The sequence below is a fragment of the Diabrotica undecimpunctata genome, chromosome 4 (assembly GCF_040954645.1).
Source record: "Diabrotica undecimpunctata isolate CICGRU chromosome 4, icDiaUnde3, whole genome shotgun sequence".
Taxonomy (NCBI): Eukaryota; Metazoa; Arthropoda; class Insecta; order Coleoptera; family Chrysomelidae; genus Diabrotica; species Diabrotica undecimpunctata.
Genome location: NC_092806.1, coordinates 147,379,116 through 147,400,731, shown reverse-complemented (window position 1 = coordinate 147,400,731; position 21,616 = coordinate 147,379,116). Strand labels below are relative to the sequence as shown.

Sequence of the window (21,616 nt, the reverse complement as noted above, 5' to 3'; positions counted from 1 at the left end):
CAAAATGTATTATATTTACAAGGTGGATTAATGTCAAACGTCAATAAACTTATTTTAACCTTCAATTGTGGCGTATTCCCATTAAAATTGTAATTACTTTAAAATGCCACAAGAAAGTAGCTTCAGAACAATAGATAAGATCTAGGTAAGAAAAGGGAGTGTTCCAAAACTGTCATCAGCCTTACAGCGGCCACCCCATTTTCGGAGTACGGTACGTGCGACAATCAAATGCGCACAAGTAAGAGAAGGTGGTTTTAGTTGGTAGGCAGGATAATAGATACCTGAATCTTTGGCACGGCTATCTTTAGTACTTTAAATTAAACTAAAACCCAAATTTTAGAGGGACTCAAACGGAAGGTAGCATAAAAAAATTTCAAACCCCCCTCCCTCAGAAAAATTCTGGGTGCGCCACTGCATGTCACAATTTGCAATCTACTTAAAAAATGCATAAAATAATTAGTAGTAAATATTACGTAAGAGTAAGGCCTTGGCAAACGTTCAATCAACAAATACCTATAGACGGATATAGAATATTAATAGATGCGTTTATATTCGTTGATAAATTATATGTTTGTCACAGCAACACATCCTGTCATCCACTGTTTTTTAGCCTGTGATCTATGTTGTATCAAACTTTCTTGAGCTGGTTTCAGTAATGTGTTTTTTATATGATATAATATGATATATCGTCGGTATACTGCGAAAACCAGATAAATGACAAATTTTAAATATTGAGTTAAGTATACCAAAATTCTCAGCTTTTTCCGCTCTACATACAGGTAAAACCCAATAAATGATACGACTTACCATTCAGCAGATAATTTGTGTAATAAACAAATAAGTTACACCTAATCAACTTTTCATTTTCAAATAAAACAATATATCGCTACTTACTTCCATAAAATTAAAGTTCTGTTGCATGTAAAATAAAGTAAGCCCACATATATTATTATGCCGGACAACAATATATTTCTACTACTGCAAACCATATTCAGTAAAAAGGTGATAAGTGTCATTAATACATTTTACGTGTATGACTTATTAAAATTTCTCTTTCATATCGACTAGTAAAAACCTTTAAGTACACTTACTTCATTCTACCTGAAAACGGGTTGAGTTAAAATTTAGAAATGGTTACTAAGCTAAACTCATAAATGATCTTTATAACACATACACAGATAGAATAACTGAAGACAGCAGTTCAATTCTTGATGATTCTGAGAACAATATAGTTTCAATGATGGAATCCATTTTTGATAGTGACTTTTCAGATGTAGACCCCACATATCAGCCAAGTGAAGAGGGATCGCTCTCTCTAGGAAGTCTATATGATTTACACACAGCTGTCTTTGATAGCCTAAATGATGAGAAAAAAGATACTGAAATAGGTGCACCCACGAACAATTTAGTGTCAACTGAAATAGCTAGTTGGATAATAAATGTACTTCTTGACAAAGTATGGAAAGACGTACGTCCACTAAAACGTTGGAGAAAAGTTAACCCCAAAGATTGGGTAATAAAGGTCGCAAAAAGGAGGCGTGCTGAGGGTTTGCCTTATGAGATAAAAAAAGACCATAGACCAGCAAAATTGCCAAAACCAGTTAATTGTTTAGAGTGCTTTTACAAATGTGCCAGTTATTTCAGCGAAGATTACAGACAAAGACTATGTCGTGATTATTGAAAGTTAGAATATGTAGGCCTGAAACATTTTCTTATTGCACGTATTAAAACGGAGCCACCAAAGAGAGTCGTTGCAGTTCGTTGAAGTTTAAAAAACCATGTGCATTTTCCAAAAAGTGTTACTTTTCTTTGAATGGTCAAGACATACAGGTATGTGAGAAATTTTTTTGTAAGACACTTTGTATATCAGCGTCGTTAATACAGGATGTTGTAAGAAAAACTGATATTCTAGGCTGTTATGCAGATACGGATAAAAGAGGCAAGCATACACCGCCAAATAAAACAAGCAGTAAAACCCGAAAAATCGTGAAGGCTCATATTGAGTCTTTTCCAACCATGGGCCCACATTATATTCGCCAAAGTTCAAAGCGTAGATATTTGGACAAAAATTTAAGTATAAGAAAAATGTACCAACTTTTTATAAATGACTGTGAGCAGAAGAAACTGGAAGGTGTTAGCGAAATTACATATCAAAGAATATTTTCTAACGACTATAATTTAAGCTTTTTTGTTGCTAAAAAAAAATCAATGTTTAGTTTGTAATACATATGATAGGGCTAATCCAACTGACAAATCGGATTTTGAAGACAGTTACAGAGAACATCAGAGAAGAAAAGAAGTATGTAATCTTAAAAAACAAAATGATAAGAAAAGATTTAATAAACAACGGGATTTTGTTTCAATTACTTTCGATCTACAGGCCGTACTACAGATTCCAAGTGGATTGACTGGAAAACTATATTATTCTCGAAAATTATGTGTCTACAATTTGTGTGTATATGCAGCCGCATTACCAAATGCAGCTTACTGTGTTGACTGGTCAGAAATTAACGGTAGACAAGGAAGTTCTGAAATAGGAAGCATTATACTCCACGACTTATCAAAATGTGTTCCAGAATATGTAAGTGAAATAAGTTTATTTTCTGATAGCTGCAGAAGACATAATCGTAATCAGCATATTGTAGCCTTACTATTATGGGATGTTCAAAACATAGACCATTTAAATATTATTGAACACAAATTTTTAGAGTCTGGACATTCCTATATGGAAGTTGACTCTATGCAGAGTTATATCGAAACCGCTAAAAAACACAGAGATCTATCTATGCGATGCCAGATTACTTGTCTGTTTTTCAAAATGCAAGAGGAACTAAAAATATCAAGGTTGATGATAAAAAAGTATGTATAGAACCATACAATGTAAAGAAGTTAAATACTACGACTTTTATGATTTAAAAAATTTGTCACACACTTTAATTAAAAACCGGACAAAAGACCAAAACAGCGAAAAAATAATGTGGTTGAAGATAGAAATAATGAGATGCGTGAAAGGCGGGACAAACAGAATCTATTTTAATTATGACATGTCAACAAGCTTCAATTATTTCCTTAATGATACTGCACGGCAGTCAAAAAGAAAAAAGCACTCCAAGTTATCAACTAATACAAGCAATCTTGAAGAACTTAAACGACTTTATGATGCACATTTGCCAATTAGCATAGCAAAAAAGAGAGATTTGGTACAGCTATGGGATAAGGGAGTGATACCAGAGGAATATCACGGGTGATATCGTAATTTGAAAACGGGAAATGATGTAACAGACATCTTGCCAGAGCCTGCTTTCAGTGACGAATCGGACGAGGAAGCCTCATAATAATAATATTGTTATTATTATATTCGAAATAAATTTGATTTTTTCTATAAAACTGCCTATCATTCATATAAATAATAACTATAACTACACACAGATGTTAACAAAATTTTCAGGGAAAACCAGTTAAATGTCATAAATATCGACTAATACCTTAAAACATTGCTATTACCTAGTAAAAGCCTCATATCTCGATCACAAAACTGGAAAATATTATACTTGGTTTATTATATTTGTGTTAAATATGTTATTTGAAGAGTAATTGATTTATTTAGATTTACAGGTAGAACCAGGTAAATGATAGCATTTCCAACTTAAATTTAGGATTAGTCAGATAGGTGCCTTAACTTTTTCAAACTAATGATAGAATATCATTTCAGATATATGCATCTTTCACTAGAATACCTAATATCAAAAACAGGCTGACTGCTTAATTCACAATAAAAAACTAAACTTTAAAAACGTTTTTTCTCGATTTCGGTATTCCGACATTTACCTGGTTTTCGCAGTATACCGACGATATATGAGATATATATATATGATACATTTATGATTTTATATTATGCCCCTTTTTATTTACATCCATAATTTGTTTGTTGTCAGTTAGTGTTTTTTGTATATTATAGTGTTTTTTGTATATTAACATTCACATTATTTTTTAATTAGTTTTTTATTTCTTCGATTTTTAGTATTCTTACAGTAATTTTTGGTTGTTGTTTTCTGAGTTCAATTCTTTTTAATTTTATTTTCACATCAGCAACTAACGGATTGTTAGTTTTAACTGAGGTTATAGAGTTTTTATATCTGCTATTTACGAATATAAAATCTATCTGGTTTCTAACAATGTGGTTTTTTCTATGTAAAGGAGACGTCCATGTATATAGTCTTCTCTTAGGAAACTGAAACCAAGTATTGGCAATTACCATATTCTTTTCTTGGCAGAATTCTATGAGCCTTTCTCCTCTCTCGTTTCTAGTTCCTAATCCGAACTGTCCAACTATATTTTCAACTGTACCTACTCCAATTTTTTCATTAAAGTCACCTAAAATGTAAGTAATATCTCTAGATTGTGCTAACTTGATTGTATTGTGCAATTCTGAATAAAACTTTTCGATCTCATCTTCGGTCTTATCAGCTGTGGGAGCATAGACTTGGATTATATTAATATTACAGTTCCGTGCTTGAATTTTTGAATCACACCTAGCATTGATTTTCTAATAGCGTTGCTTATGATGAAAGCTACTCCGTATCGATGATCAGTCTTGTCTCCTCCAGTGTAATAAATATTGTGGTTATTTATTGATATCTCTCCATTTCCTGACCATTGTACATCGCTAACCCCAAGTATATCTATATTTAGCCTCTCTTTCTCTGTTTTGACGTTAAAGTGTTTTAATACTCATTGTGAGCAATTATCGTGTAGCAAAGAAATTGTTTTAAATAAATCCAAGGTTCGAATAAGGCTTAAAACACGTTTAACATAAAATATATTTCTGAATTTATGTTTTTACTAATATTGTAAAACAGACTATATTTGTATGTACAGTAACAGTCCATGTGTATAAAATATAATATAAACAAACCATTCTTATATTAATTATGGAATTACAAAAATGGAACTAAGGGATTCAAGAGAGCAGATTTTTCAAACAAATCAGACTTTAACTCCCTATAAAAAATTATTGTTTTTTATCTTTACACGTACAATCCACCCAATCCTTAGGATTCTTCAATACTTTCAATAGTTCTCCTTCCGGGGTATTTTCTTTGGGGGCATGCATGTATTCCCATCTCTAAAAACGATTTAAATTAATTTAATAGAAATATCATTAGATTTGCATCTTTTTTATGTTTGAACTCAAATTACTCAATTAAAAAGATAATTTGCAGGTACTAATTACCGTGTTAATTAAAATAGCAATAAACATGAAATACTTATAGCTTTAAAATAAGGCTTGTTATGCAACAAATTTAATTTGAGTGAAACTTCGAGATTCTTAATAAATTGATAATAAAGATAAGAATAATAACAAAAAAAGTTGGCTTTTTTTTGTTATTATTCAAACATATATGGCTTAAATGTTAGCATTATTAAGATGATAAAAATATTATCATAAGCCCTCTTACACACTTAATAAATCAATGCTTTAAAGAGATATATTTCTTTCAGTTCTAAAAAGAGCTATTATAACACACATAACGTATGGTCCTAAAGTTTTGGGAAAAATTTCACCTGGTCTGATTGAGAAGCAAATGCATTTAACAAAGAGGCCATGGAATTGGAATGTCATCCAGTTATTGACATTTAATAAACAAAGCAGAATATTTTGGTTTGTGCTCTGCAAATGTCTTATAAATTGATATTCGTCGAGGTGTTTATAATATGGTTGGGCGAATGTCGAAACGAGATATTGTTAATATTTATCGAGATCAAAACATAAGCAAATCGACAATTTATCGCACAATCAGAGAATGTGAAGAAGGGATACCATGTGTTAACTTGCGTAAAAGTGGCCGACCGCGGATTTTGAACCATATAAGAGGCAAGACTGATTGAAGCAGCTAAGAACAAAATTGGGGTCTCACAGCGAAAACTGGACAGATTTCATGTTGGAAAGACTACAGTATACAGGACCCTATCGAGTAACAATATTATCTACCGGAAAAGAAGGAAAGCTCCAAAATACACAGAGGATCAATTAGAGAGAATTCCGAGATGTTGCCGCGCGTTAAGGCGAGTGCATTTCGTCAACAAGTGATCGTGATGGACGATGAAAAATATTTTACTTTGTCCACTCTGAGATGAGGGTAACGATGGGTTTTACACGAACGATTACGAAAATGTACTGATGAAATAAAATTCAAAAGTAAGAAAAAATTTGAGGACAAAATTTTGGTATGGTGTGCAATTTCTGAGGCTGGCTTTATCTCACAGCCCTATATTGGTGTTGTTCGAGACGAAGACTTAAACGCTAATATTTATATTCAAAGATGTCTCTCTAAATTGCTTCAGTTTGTGAATACACATCATGCAAATGATCAAATAGTCTTTTGGCCAGATCTTGCTTCATGTCATTACGCGAGGATCACAAGGGACTGGTACGAAACTAACAACATTACCTTTGTACCGAAAGCAGACAATCCCCCCAACCTACCTCAGGCTCGTTCAGATTAAAGAGTTCTGGGCAATATTAAGTCGGAATGTCTATAATAACGAATGGGAAGCACAAAATCAGGAACAGTTAAGACGCCGCATATATACAAAATTAGAGAAATTGACGCCGAGATCGTCCAAAGGATGATGCAACGTGTCAGGGGAATTATTAGGCAAATCGAAAATAATGGTCCCTTGTCTGTCATTTGAATTGATTTATAATAAGGATAGTTAAGTTAAATGTTGATTAATTTAATAAAAATATAAAATTATTGTGGTCAGAGTTATATGCTTTTGAAATTTTTCCTGAGAACTATAGGCCTGTAGTATTGCTCCAGTCGTCTCTAAAATAGTAGAAAAGGTCATGGCTTTGCAAATCACAAGCTTTTCAATGTAACAATTATTTTTCAGGATCACAGTTCGGCTTTAGGAAGATAAGGAGCACAACTCTTGGCATTCTGACCTAGTGTCCCGCATCTTGGAATCTTTTCATAGAATGCAATTCAACACTGTTGTGTTTTGTGACTTGATTAAGGCGTTTGATTATATGGACCATGGGATACACCTGAAAAAACTAGAGGTACAAACTTTTGTCCCAGAGCGCCAAGTTGATTCAATCATACCTCGAGAACAGGGTACAATCTGTGAAGGTGTCTTACAGTCTAAAAAATATCTATAGTTTTTTTTATTCACAGGTTGTTTCTCCAATAAGTCTACAGTGGAGATACTCATGGATAAGTTAACCTTCGTCCGAAGGCGAGTGGGTGAAAAATATCACGAGGATTGCATAGTGGAGCGAGTAAAGGATCCTCTCAAGATCATGGTATGGTCTGTGATCAGCAGTAAGGGCACACATTGTGAATGGAATGATGAATCAACATCAGTATATTGAAGTTCTGGAAAGAAAGCTCATGCCACAAATCAAAGGCTGGTTTTGGCGAATCGGAGGATTTTACCTTTATGCACTTTACCTTTACCTTTATTATTTACCTTTACCTTTATTATTTAACCTTTATACAGCAGATATACCTGAAACAAAATCAAGAAAATTTGCTTATGTTGACGAGCTGGCCATTGGCTTCCAAGATAATAGTAAAGAAGCAGGAGAACGAGCTCTAAACGAGGACTAACTACACTAAGTAACTATTTTAAGAACTGGCGCTTACGTCCTAACACAAGCAAAACTGAAACCTGTCTCTTTCACCTGTCGAATCAACTTGCGGGCGATACTCTCAATGTAACTCTAAATGATACAGCTATCAAACATAACAACAACCCCAAATATCTAGGCGTCACACTTGATAGAACACTCACCTTCAAAAGTCATCTTACAAACACAGCCGGTAAACTAAGAACAAGAAATAACTTAATATCAAAACTTGCCGGAACAACTTGGGGTGCTTCTGCAGATACTCTTCGGACCTCTGCTCTAGCTTTATTTTTTCAGTGGCAGAATATTGTGCACCAGTATGGCTAAATAGTGCACATACAAGCAAAATCGATGTCCAACTTAACCAAACCATGAGAATAATCACTGGAACAATAAAACCAACGCCAGTGAGATGGCTGCCTACTCTGAGCAATATTGCTTCACCAGATCTACGCCGTACAGCAGCATTAGTGAGAGAGTACCAGAAAATTATAGCCAACGTACAATTACCAATACATCAAGATATCCCAGACATCTCAAAGAGCACCAGCGACTGAGATCTAGAAATCCTCCAATACGATCTGCCCGAAAAATTGGTAATTCCTATGATATACATAGGCAATGGACAACAAGATGGATGCCAACAGTAGAATCGGACTATATTAAGATATCCACCCCAACTCAGGGTTTCATCGGATCAAATCTGCCCCGGTCCACTTGGGCAAGGCTTAATCGTATACGTACCGGATATGGTAAATGTGCTGATTCGCTGTTCAGGTGGGGTCGTGCAGAAAGTCCACAGTGCGATTGCGGAAAATCTAGACAGACCATAAGCCATTGTGTTTCAGACTGCTTGAATCGTGCCTACCGTGGAAACCTCCAGGACTTTGCGGAATGTTCCCCAGAAGCAATTGAATGGCTATGTAAATTGGACATTAATATTTAGTGTCATTCATTCTGTCATCTTTAGTGTTTAAAGAATATATTTAATATATATGTAAATATTATTGTATTTGTATATTTATCGTACTGAGAAAGTCCATACGCTAAATAAATAAACCTTTATGCACGACTCAGCACCGTGCCATAAGGCAAAAACAGTAACATAGTACCTGGAAAAAAAGAAAATTAAAATACTGAAGTGGCCAGGTAATTCACCAGACCTCAATCCGATCGAAAATCTATGGGAGCTTGTAAAGAGGGGGATCGCCCAGGAAACTGTCAAACATAAGCAGCAGTTAATAAGACTACCTGAGAAACATTCAAAGCATGCCAAGGAGGATCAAAGCTGTCCTCGAAGCTAAAGGAAGTCACACAAAATATTAAAAAAAATTGTTATTTAGGGTCAAAGAAAAATTTTTTTTTAATTTTGTAAAAGAACGTGTTTATGATCTATTTTTATATTATATTCACATCATTAGACGCTTATATGCAGTTTTATTCTTTATTAAACAGCAAAATACGAAGTTTTTTGAAGTGATCATAATAATTTGATCACCTACTGTAATATGACTTTAATTAGTTACATATTTTAATTACTTATTTCATTGTTCATCTTCATTATCTACTTTTAAATTCCCACGGTAAAATTGGCATATTTCATATGATTGTCGAATCGAAGAGCCACTTAACACGTTTTCGGGAAACCATTAATTTAAACCCAAACACTTGAAATAAAAGTTTTTAAAATATCAAATTTCTTGAGGAAATGTGTCCGCAATTTTGTACAGAAAGCTTGGGATGACATTTTAAAGATTACGAATAACCTAATTTATTACCGTGCGTTTGCGGTCCTAAATATCCTCAAAAGACTACTCTACGTAATTTCGCTGCGTAAATAAGAAGAAAGATAAAAGAAGCCAAAGAGAGACAAAAAATAAAACAATGTTAAGAAATAGAGGAGTATCAGAGTCAATATAACTTCAATGTACATCGTAAGGTGAAGGAAATAGCTGAAAAGTTCCGAAAAAGCAACAGCGGAAAAATAACAGATAACGAAGGCAATCTTGCCATAACCAAAGAAGATAAAAAGAAAGTATGGGAAGATTACTTGGAGAAACTTTTCCACGACCTTAGAGTTGAGCTATGGTTATACAGAAGGATCCTGAAGATACCATGGACAAAGTCACCAATGAAGAAGTACTACGGAGGATGAACACAATCGCGGATTTGGTCAACATCATAAAGGGCCGTAAGCTGCAGTACTTGGGAAATATAATGAGAAATCAAGTCAGATATGAGCTACTCCAATGCATTTTGCAAAGTAAAATTGAAGGAAAAAGGGCCCCAGGACAAAGAAGAATATCCTGGCTTGCTAACCTGAGACCATGGTAAAGATGGACCTCAACACAGCTACTCCGTATAGCAACCAACAAAGTCATCATAGCCGGAATGATCGCCAACGTATAAATGAGTTTCTGTAGATTTATTAACACAGGTTATTATCCTAAAATTTTGACAAATTATTATTTTTGAATACCATTTATGATTTGGATTTGTACTTTGTGGTTTTACTAAATTTTTTTAAGAGATTTCCTTTTTTAAACCTAACAAATTTTTGCAGATGATCGCATTCGATTCGTAAAAGTGTCTAGAAAATTTCGAGAACAAAAATGATGGAAAATGGAGAAAAATGTGGAAATCAAAATAGCATTATTGAACAAGGAAAATTGATTTTCCAAAGTGCAGTTCGAAGTGATGAAAAATGATAAATTTGTAATTTGGAAATTTTTGACGAAAACAAGTTCAATATTACTACTCAAGAGTTTTTGGGGTCACTGAACACGAATATCATGGCAGCGATGGACTATATGGAGCATCTGGGCCTCGTTTCCTGGAGTTTTGTGTAAATTCGATATAAAATCAGTGCAAACTCGTCATTCAGGAGTTTTTAGGATCGCTGATAACTAATATTATGACCGTGATGATCTCCGATGCCCCTGGTGCACATTATGGGCCGCCTCCCCTGGAGTTTTGTGGAAATTATATACAAAATGAGTGCAAATTCGATACTTGGGGGGTTTTGCGGTCGCTGAACACGAATATCATGTCGGCGATAATGTATGAGACACCTGGTGCCCTGACGGGACACGGCTCCTAGAGTTTTGTGGAAATTCGATACAAAATCAGTGTAAACTCGTTACTTAAAGGATCTTGGGTTCGCTGATCACGAATATCCTAACGGTAATGGTCTCCGATGCACAAAATTCTAGACACCAGCCCTGTCCTTAACACACGATGCCTCGGGCACCATTGGCAACATAATATTAGTGTTCGCGACTCCAAAATACCCCGAGCAACGAGTTTGCACTGGTTTTCTATCGAATTTTTACAAAACTCCGGGAGACCAGGGCCGTCCTGTTCCTCAGGTGCCTCGCACAATGTCAACGCCATGATATTAGTGTTCAACGACCCCAAAAACTCCCAAGTAACGAGTGTGCACTAATTTTGTATCGAATTTCCACAAAACTCTAGAAGACGAGACTCAGATGCACCAGCTGCCTCGGAGAACATCGTCGTCATGTTAGTCATGTTTAGTAAACCCAAAAACACCCGAGTAGTAATGTTGAAATCATTTCCGTCAATTATTTGCTATTTACAAATTTATCATTTTTCATTACTTCGAAATGCACTTTAGAAAATGAATTTTCCGTGTTCAATAATGCAATTTTTATTTCCACATCATTATTTTTGCTCACAAAACTTCCTGACACTCATACGAATCGAATTCAAAAAGTTTAATTGAGATCCATCCTCTGCAAAAATTTGGTAGGTTTATTGGTTCATTGCTTCGCCTATGACGTCTATGACGAGCGAGCGTGAAGAAGAATGGAAAATCACACAAGCGCCGATCGCTAATCCTAAGATTATTTTGAGATTTATAATCTTTTGCGTGGGAATTTGAAATAAATACTATTAATCACAATCTCTTGTTCTGCTATAAATTTAGTCAGTCGGTTTCCTCACTCATTTCTTTTTCCAAGCCTAAATCGGTTTAGAAGGCTATGGGGAAAGAGTTTTTCCTAAAAAATGTTTGGCATTTAGGTAACCTCTAATAAAAGTTAGATATTTTTTGTAGAGGTTTGTTAAGGTGTTGGATAATTCGCTACGGAATGGTTTGAACTTGAATAAGAAGCATTCTCTCCCCTACCTACTGGTACAAAATTTTCTGGCAATTTCTGCACATTGGACAGAATATATCCATCTCATTTTGATTATCGCCACTGCCTACTCTACTCAATTACACAAAAGTAAATTCACCAATAGGATTGCTAACTGCAATTTTTGTACAGTTCTTGGAATTTTTTGGAGCCTTTATTATATATAAGAGTTATAGTTATGTTACCCAATAATCGGTACTTTTTCTCCCGTTTAACATCGTTCTAATAATCCTCTCAATATTTATAATAGTTTGGAAAGTCTGTATTTTACAAATTCGGAATATAATCCTCATTAAAATGGTTTAGACAATTTTTAACGGCTTTTAAAATTTTTAAATGTAAATAAAAGAAATATTTTTAAATATAGCAATAGTACTTACAGCGGTTAATGGTAAAGACATCAAAATACTTTCATATCTGGCTCCAGGTGTGTAAAGGCCAAACTTCGTACCTCTGTCATATATAAGATTAAATTCCACATATCTTCCTCTTCTCAGCAACTGCCATTCCCTTTCTACATTGGTATATTTTGTTTGTTTATGTCTTTGAACTAAAAAAATATAACTGCTTTAATAATAAATGCATACACTCTTCTTAAAAATCGATTTTAAAGAAAAAAGTGAAATATTGAAATATGCTATCCAAATTAAAAAAACGGTAGACGGTACTATACAGAAAATATTTGACCTTTTAAGATTACCATGACTGATATTTTTAATGGCATAAATGAGCTGCCAATAAGCTTACTGCTGTCCCGGATGGAGTGCCTAATTTGTTTTTAAAAAAATGTGTTTGTACCCTATGTTTAATAAATCTCTGGAAACCTCTATGTTTCCTCCTTCATGGAAACAAAGTTATGTTGTTCCTATATTTAAAAATGATCAGAAAGACAACATTGAAAATTATTGTAGAATTTGTATATAATCTGCAATCCCCTAAGCTCTTTGACTGCTTAAAGTAAAGCAACTTTTCGTGGTTGTGTAAAGGCACACGACATGGTTTTCATAGCAAAAAATCCACTGCAACAAACTTGGTTTGCTATCAGTCTGATATATTATTTCAAATGGAAGACAGTAAACAGGTAGATGCAATAAACACAGATTTTTCCAAAATATTTGATTATGTAGGTTTTCATGTCAGGTTTGTTAAATAGATTTCTACGTCTGGTAGAAGTCAAAGAGTCAAGATAGGCTATCATCTATCTAATAGTATCTCAGTAACACCTGGAGTTCCACTTTCCACTTCTTTTTAATATTTTTGTTAACGATATCATTTCCACTTTCCTTAGTAGCAAATGTCTAATGTTGGCAGATGACTGGAAATTTTGGAAAGTTATAGATGGCCTGAAAGATCAAGCCTTGTTACATGCTGACTTAGACTGACTTTAAAATTGGTACAATCAGAACAACACCCACTTGTTGTTTTATAAGTTTTTCGCATAAAGTCAATCAAATTGAAACAAGCTATACTATTAATATTCAGCCACTGAATTATGTTTCTTCTATTCAGGATTTGGGTGTTATTTTCGATGAGAAGCTTACTTTCTGTGACCACATAAACACTATTTCAATAAAGCATAAAAAACTTATTTACTCGATTTCGTTACTAGGAATTGCAAGTATTTCTCCATTGATTCAACAAGATTAGTGTATTGTTGCTTAGTTAGAACTATTTGGAATACTGTTCAGGTTTTTGGTCACCCTATTTTCAGAACAATATTAATACCATAGAAAGAGTCCAGCATAAATTTTTGAGATATTGTACTTACCATGTTCACACTACTATTGAAAATCATGATTATTACCCTATCGAACAAAATTATCTTTATCTTTACTCACGAACCGTCGAGATATGTTAGGAGCTATATTTATGTATAGGATCATACATGGATTTATTGATTGTCCAAACCTGTTAACTGTTAAGCCACATTGACTTTAATGTTCCCCATCAAGCTCTACGTTATATGTTATATGTTTTCAATATTCCTTTCCACAGTTAGTCACAACCCATTGGATAGATACATAAGGCTATTAAATGTTCTCGATTTTGATATTTTCAATATAACTTTAACTCAGTTAAAAAGATCACTTGCTTTGTGATAATGGTATTGTTGAATTTAGTTCTTATTATATTTTGTTTCATTTTTTTAGTATAAAAGATTTTTACTTCCATTTTTTAAATTTAATATAAAATGTTATTAATTGGATGACATTTGACTTTTATTAAATTTTGACAATCGTTATAAATCGAATCTTTAGTGACAGATATTCTTTCAATTGTTTACTTTTATGTCTATACACATTTAATGTATATATTTTGTTAGTTAAAAAAGAGATTTAATCTTTGTATGTAGGTATATTTAAAAACCCTTAAAAGGGCTACATCAAAAAACACAAACCTTTTTAGGAATAATAATTCCATCATCAGGTTAAAAGCAGGCACTAAAGTATTAGGGTACAACTCTTTACAAAAAATGGAAGTTAGTAAAAAATGTACATGATGTTGTTTAAAAGTGAGTGATATTTAATACTTTATTAGATTTAACTTCAGGCAACACATAACCATGCCTCACGTGAGTTCCAGAGTCCAGAGAGTAAACCTCTCCGGAGTCTAGCTATTCTGGCTATTTTTGGATATGTTTTGAGACAGACAAAGCTATCTATGTTTTATTTAATATTAACATTCTTAATATATTACCACAAGAAAAATCAACACACTAAAAAGCACAGAGTAATGTCTCTCAGACAGAGTAGTGACAGAAACTAAATAAATATTTCAATTCATAAAAAAATCAATGGATATACAAAAAATACTTTATATTAATAAATATTAGTAATTTGTACCACAAAAACTATTTTAGATCAATTAAGATTATAAGTACATGGATGGTCACTTTTTATCAATCTTAAATTTTAAACATGACTGTCTTATCTGATTAATACCTATTGATATTTAAGGTTAAATAATCAAGGATTAACTACAAGATAATTTTTTTAAAACTACTTGTAAAATCAACAATTTGTTCTAAACCCACCTGATTATACAACTGATATGAAATCGAAGCTATTTTATCAGTATTACCTCATAATAGTTAAAAAATACTTTACCTAAAGGAATGTATGAAGGTATCACAGCATTGGCACAGCTTTTCACAAACTGAAAGCATTTTTCCTGATTAGGAGTATCCAAATCATCAAAGAAGATACCACCAATTCCCCTCCTTTCTCCTCTATGTGGTATGTTGAAGTAGTCATCGCACCATTTCTTGTATTTTGGATAGTAGGTTTGGTCATGTTTATCACAGGCATCTTTTAACGTCTGATGAAAATGAACAGCATCTGCTGAATTCAAATAGTACGGAGTTAAGTCAGTTCCACCTCCAAACCACCATTGAGTTTCGTCGCCACTTTTAACCTCAAAATATCTGCAAATAACACGTTTTGATCAAAACAGTTGCTTAATATTTGAAACATTGAACATATATTTTGAAAAAACTAGGTTCCCAAAATATATGGTATTATGTTTACTGTAGCAAATTATAAAATAAATTATATGGATTGGAACCATTGAAGATGTCCCTGATATATTATTAATTTTTCATCTGAATGTATGAGGATAAGAATATTGCACAAAAAGTAAAGCTTATTCTAACAAAAATATGTAGTTTTTTTTAAGAAGTTTATTTTGCTAAAAACATTTATTTTATGTCATTTAGAAATAAGGAACTGTAAATATTTAGGTACCTCTAAAAAATAGTACAACATAAATGAGAAATTTAAGGTAATAAATACATTAACATCTCCTTTACCCAAGAATACACAATGAACTATAAAAACAAAATTGTACTTATGGACTGCCTTGTGAATGTGCAAACTTCAAATAGTGAATTTATTTGTATACCAACCTATAATTAAAATGTATTGTTGGTACCATAGGATTAACTGGGTGTATAACAGCACTAATGCCAGCGGCAAAGAAAGGTAATGGTCCACTATTGTCAAGTTTTTTACCTCTGGAGCGCATTTGAGCTACAGCACCTGCAGGTAAATTTCCTGAAACTACAGAAATGTTAACTCCAGCTTTCTCAAAAACTTTTCCATCTTGTAGCACACAAGTTACACCACCACCTCCCTCTTGTCGTTCCCATCTGTCGACGATAAATTTGTTGCAGTCTTCTTCAGTCTCGAGAGCTTTACAAAACTCTTTTTGTACCTTCATAATCATAAGTTCCATTCTAGTCTTCATATCATCTGGGTTAGAAGATAGTTTCTGTAAAGGCGTTATTGGTAAAGCCATAAATTCACTTGTATCAACTGATTTAGATTTGTTAGACAAAAATGCTGCTGAGCCCGTGAATACTGTTCCATATTTCCTGAAAATAAAATAATATTAATTTGATCTTAGCGTTACACATAACCTCACACTTACAGCAATTTGGATAACTTCTGTTCTCTTTGATAGAAAACTACTGTAAAGTTTTTTACAAATACTTTGAAAAACATTTTAACCCTATCTAATTATGTCTTTTAAAAAAATGTGATTCTCTCAAGTCTCTCATTGGACTGAGTTGGACAAATCAGCTAAATCAGCTGTTTACTTACCTACCCAAGTGTAGTGTTTTGTTTTTAACCTGTAAAGCAGGACGGTATTTAGGAGAGAATTTACAAAAAATCAATAACAATAATAATTATTTTATAAACAAAATATTTAATTATCATTCCAATATTTAAGTACTAGCATAAATTCATAAATCCTAAAATATAAATTTAGCTTTATATCTACAAAGACTGTGGAATTAACTATAGACTTGGATTCATGTACTTTTAAAACCAAAACTAAAATTTGCGACAACCGACGATATGTTACAGATGTGTGAATTACAGCTGGCAAACAGCTTCGAAAGGAGTTGTATGTGAATGTGTATAGATGGTCGTAGTTATTTATTAAAAAGTTAAAGTCACAAGAAACGTCGTATCTTGATGCTCTAACGGATTTTAAGAAAATACACAAGAGGACACCTTGCAGATAATTGTAAACAAAAGATATATCCAGAAAAAATTTAAGAACTATTACCAGAAATTCATGATTACATAAAAAACAAGATACAGTGAAGCGACAAGCTATCACGGAGTAATTAAAGTTGCAGGTAATTGTAAAAAAAAATTAATATAAACGAATAATTTTGTACCATTTCAAATTTTTCGATAAAATTTTACAATAATATACTGTCATATACTTTGATATTTATCTAATTGTTTATTGTTTAAAAAACAATAGCTGTGTTTTTAAAAGAGCTGAAGATTCAGTTATATAATTGAAGACTTATAATTGAAGTATCAATTAAATCGAAAATTGAAAGGTTAAAGCCTAGTGAAGTGTAATGATTTTCGGAAGGTACAAATCCTAATAAAACTTACGACACTGAAAGTATCTTGATTTTTATATTATGTATTCGTTTGGTGGTTCCAAAGGAAATTATCTTTATGATATATGTAGTTCCAAAAATGTTATCACAAAACTTTTGAAATCAAAGCTAGAAACAAAAGCGACCCTCAGTAATAATGTAATCTTTCATTCTGCGTTTAAACTTTTTAAAAATACTTATTAGTTTTCTCAGGATTCGAAAAAAATGAATGCATTTAAGAACATTTGCCCGAAATTTTGCGCCTACGCTCTTAAGACTTAATATTTTAAACTGTATTATTGATAATTTTCAAATTTTAGTTGACAAAAGTTGACTACCTAGTTCACACGAGACAAAACATGCCAACTTATCCAATTCGTGATGACACATTACACGAATGACAAAAATTTGACTGGATCCTATTTTATTCATGTTAAAATAAAAGTTTTCATTTAACTTTAATCAACTTAAATCGTTCAATTATCTTAAATTCATGAAAATGCGCTTTAGGGGTCATTAATAAACCATACTCCTTTATAATATAAAGGATTAATAGAGCTAAAGGGAAAATAAAAGTAAATCCATTTTTACTTAAATAAACAACCAATATCTTCTACAGTCCAAACATTATTAGGCAAGATAAAATGGTAGATTGGTTATTATATTCATTTATTCCTGGTAAATTGTTAAGTCTTCTTCCCGATTTATTGATTGCTTGATCATATTTCAATGTTTATTAAAGCAATGTTTAAGCTCTAAATGGACTTGATAGGTGCATATTTAAGTAATATGTTAATTATAATTCCAAGTACCCTCAAGGTTCATTGTCCAAACAATTTCTTGAAGCAATGAGACTTAATAATTTTAAAGATAATTTTAAATTAAATTTCGAATTAAATAAAACATACCTGGATTATATTTCATATTTTGGTATGTTTGTGCTCTACAATCAACTAAAGGCTGATATATAAACGACAATTAACATGTCGTGCAATACGTAGCCTGTAAACATAGATTTCACTTATTTTAGCGAGCGTAGAGGTAGATTCGACCTTTATTAAAAGATAGAGTATCAAATTAAAACATTGTGAATATTTAAAAAAGTATTTAAAACAATATGATAATATGATAAGTTATTTGGTGGTTTAGGCAACCCCTTTACTCCTGTTTAATGATTTTCATCAGTGAGTTGGTGTTACATCTCGTGATTGGGGACCATAATACAAATCTCATTAAGCAAGCTGTAGATGTAAATGTTTGTATATATATTCTATGTTTGTGCGTGAGTTACTGCATGTGTTTATGTGAGAGTGTGTCATATTTTTTCAACAAATACATAAATAATGAAAATAGCTGCAGCCCCTACGTGATGTTCTCAGTTAATACGTGGGTGTTTATTTCTTTTTCTTTTTTCAGTACCCTGTCCGATTATCGAGCGTTAGCGATCATATTGGCAATAATAACTTTGTTTACGGCGGCTCTAAATAAATTAGCGGTGGTCTCTTGATACCATTCTCGGAGATTTCGGAGCCAGATTCGGCCTGGGCCTCTCCTTCCGGCGATCTTACCCTGTATTATGAGGTGTAGGAGGTTATACCTCTCTGGATGTCTCATTACATAACCGAAATATTGTAACTTTCGAACTTTTATCGTTTTTGTTACTTCTGTGCTCTTTTTCATTCGATGTAAAACTATTTCATTTCTTATTCGTTCATCCCAACTTATCCGCAATACTCGTCGATAAATCCACATCTTAAAGGCCTCCATTATTTTCATTAATGTTTCTGTAAGGGTCCAGCTCTCCATACCATACAGCAATGTGGAGAATATATAGCATAATATGTATTAATATGATTTTAAGGTTTAACGTAATATTTCTACTAATTAGAACTTTCTTTAATTTATAGAAGGCGGCTTTGGCTTTTTCAATGCGTATGCTTAATTCTTTATTTATATCCCAATTATCGTTAACGTTTGCGCGCAAATAGGTAATATTTTGGACTCTTTCTAACTCTATTCCATACGCTCTGATGTTCGTTGGTTGTACTTCGTTTTGGTGACAACCACAAGTTTTATCTTAGAAGTATTAAGTTTTAGCCCATATTCATCACATGCTTTGGTTACCCTCTCTTCTTCATTGGAGGCAATAAGTACCGTGTCGTCTGCATATCTCAGATTGTTGACAATAATTCCGTTGATTTTAATGTCTTTATCTTCAACTGTGGCTTCTTTGAAAATAAATTCGGAGTAGATATTAAAAAGTAGAGGCGATAGAATACTTCCTTGCCTCACTCCACGTCGTATTTCCACTGCTTCCGTCGTATTGTCTCCAATTCGTATGTTGCAAGGGTATAGGTATCTTGTAACACCTTTTGCAAGATACCTATAAGTTTGACATGGTTTATTCGGTCAAAGGCCTTTTCGAAGTCGATAAAACACAACGATATCCCCACATCTTTAAACCATGACCTGCAAACTGAAGACTGCTTCTCTGGTTCCAAGGTTGTTTCTGAAATCAAATTGTGTTTCACTTATGAGTGCTTTTCCGGTGTTTATTTGGTTATACCTTATTAATATCTGTAATATTGTACCTACCTCATATCCATAGGACGTTCCTTATTAGCCATTAGAACGGGCAATATAAGAGATAAGTACTTTCCTTCCCGTATGTCCGGCGCAGAGTTCACCAACTAAGTTTAGAGCTTCCTCTGTAAAGTCTTAGATTGGCAGTAAGTCTTAGGTCGGTCTTAGACCGGCAATTATAAATTGATGACAAGTATGAAAACAGGGAGACTTCAATACAATTGTAATAACACAAGACAATAAAAAGAAGAAGTAGTATTGGAAGACATAGTCTATCGTGACTAAGATATTTGAGGAAGTTGCTTCAATGCAATTCAATAGAACGATTTAGAGCCAGAGTGGAGAAAGACGCTTAAAGAATAATATATATTTCTTGGTTCAACCTTTATTATTCTGCTTCTGATTATATAAATCTCCTAAATATGCTCCTAAATATTTAATTCATCCTCGTATAAAAACTAATTGATCCAATTCATTAAATATTTTTTTCTTTACCCTATTACTTTGTACAAAAGAAAAATATTAAACAGGTGTAAAGTTTTGTAGATATTTTAGAAACATATACTTACGTCCAAGAATCAATTTATATACATAAATCATGGAATACGTAATGGAATAAACAAATAACATTATTAACTGTTTGACCAACTTTTACTTTCAGAAGTGTAATTAGAGTATGATGATTGTCTGCTGTTTTGTTCGTCTGGTCTAAGTGGCTCGAGCCGGACCTAATTCGAAACTAACAGGTTGTGTCGCATTATCCTATCAATTTTCGGATATCTCTGTCGGTCGCTTGAGTAGAAAGAAAAAAGAAGATGATAAGATTGTTTAATTTAAATCCTAAGCAACATGTGGTTTTTTTGTGTCATATCGATCTGTCAAGGTACAGTGTTGTGTAGATAAACGCAGAGAACGTTAGGGTGTTCCGATCTAACCAATCCTTGCTGACGGGGGTGTATTTTGATGTTTATTTTGTGAGAAACAATAGTGGTGCAAATTTTGGCTTGCGCTCTGGGTTAGGGCCTTTTAGCGCAGCTTTGGGAACGGTGCGAAATCAGTGCGGATATTCCGATATTGACTTTTTTGCGAGAGTGCCATAAGTTGGTGAGAACGGCAAGAGAAGTGCCCGTCGCGACGCATATCTTTGAGATATATTGCTAAAAGTCCGGGTTTTCGAAGCGCATTGTACCTATACATTTCAGACTTTACGTGACATACTACAGGCCAAGACTAACTTTAGTCGATATTTTTGCTGCAGAATGGTGTAATCTCATACAGAGTAGATATTTAAAAAATTACATTTCGCGAATAATATTATTTTTGTTTTATCGGGATTTTATCAAAGTATGTTGTGATGAGGCGTGATAAGGACGATAGACGTGAAGTTATGAAGAAGTTTACTTTCAAAGGCGTGTTGGACAATTTTCGCAACTCTGTTGCTCAGCCCTCCAGGCAAGACCAGGAGATCCAAGAAACTCTTAGATCAGATAATTTTCAAGTCAAAAGGGTAAGTCGTCATGACCTAATTTTTTTATTCACTTTCAATAAGTTGATAGATATTTTGAGGCGCACTTTTTATCTATCTGGAATGTTTTTCCTATTTTTAAAATAATACCCGCGACTCAAACATACATATTTAGTACATATATGTGCCCTTGTTATATTAAAAGCTGATATTCACTGATACCTGCTGCTCATAAAATTAACAACATATTGATATGTTTCCTAGGATATTTATAGTTATCATTTGCAAATCATTTTGATTACAAACAATGCATTCAATCTTTTAAACAGTAAGTAATTACTTACAGTATGTTGAAATTTAACCAAATT

At 33.1% G+C, this 21,616-nt stretch overlaps 2 protein-coding genes across 2 annotated transcripts in view; one reads left to right on the top strand and one right to left on the bottom strand.

The window, feature by feature from the left end:
* Positions 1-4,802: 4,802 nt before the first annotated feature.
* Positions 4,803-16,400, bottom strand: Coprox (oxygen-dependent coproporphyrinogen-III oxidase). Its single transcript, XM_072528155.1, has 5 exons — positions 16,225-16,400; positions 15,701-16,168; positions 14,904-15,220; positions 12,177-12,346; positions 4,803-5,125 (listed from the first exon to the last, which is right to left on the bottom strand). Exons 1-5 carry the CDS (start codon positions 16,296-16,298, stop codon positions 5,012-5,014), a joined length of 1,143 nt encoding a protein of 380 aa, XP_072384256.1. The 5' UTR covers positions 16,299-16,400; the 3' UTR covers positions 4,803-5,011.
* A 4,286-nt stretch (positions 16,401-20,686) lies between these two features.
* Tomosyn (syntaxin-binding protein tomosyn) overlaps positions 20,687-21,616 on the top strand; it is a 660,678-nt gene continuing 659,748 nt past the window's right edge. Inside the window, exon 1 of the mRNA XM_072530470.1 lies at positions 20,687-21,290. Within this exon, the coding sequence (XP_072386571.1) occupies positions 21,138-21,290 (153 nt within the window). The 5' untranslated portion in view covers positions 20,687-21,137. The remainder of the gene's footprint in view (positions 21,291-21,616) is intronic.

Bases quoted from the DNA above. Each gene is read 5' to 3' on its own strand.
- Coprox (XM_072528155.1), bottom strand. From the start codon at position 16,298: ATGTTTTTCAAAGTATTTGTAAAAAACTTTACAGTAGTTTTCTATCAA. The intron at 16,169-16,224 runs GTAAGTGTGAGG...TTTTATTTTCAG, and splicing joins CAGAAGTTATCCAAATTGCT to GAAATATGGAACAGTATTCA. The intron at 5,126-12,176 runs GTAAGTACTATT...AATCGTTTTTAG, and splicing joins TGTCTTTACCATTAACCGCT to AGATGGGAATACATGCATGC.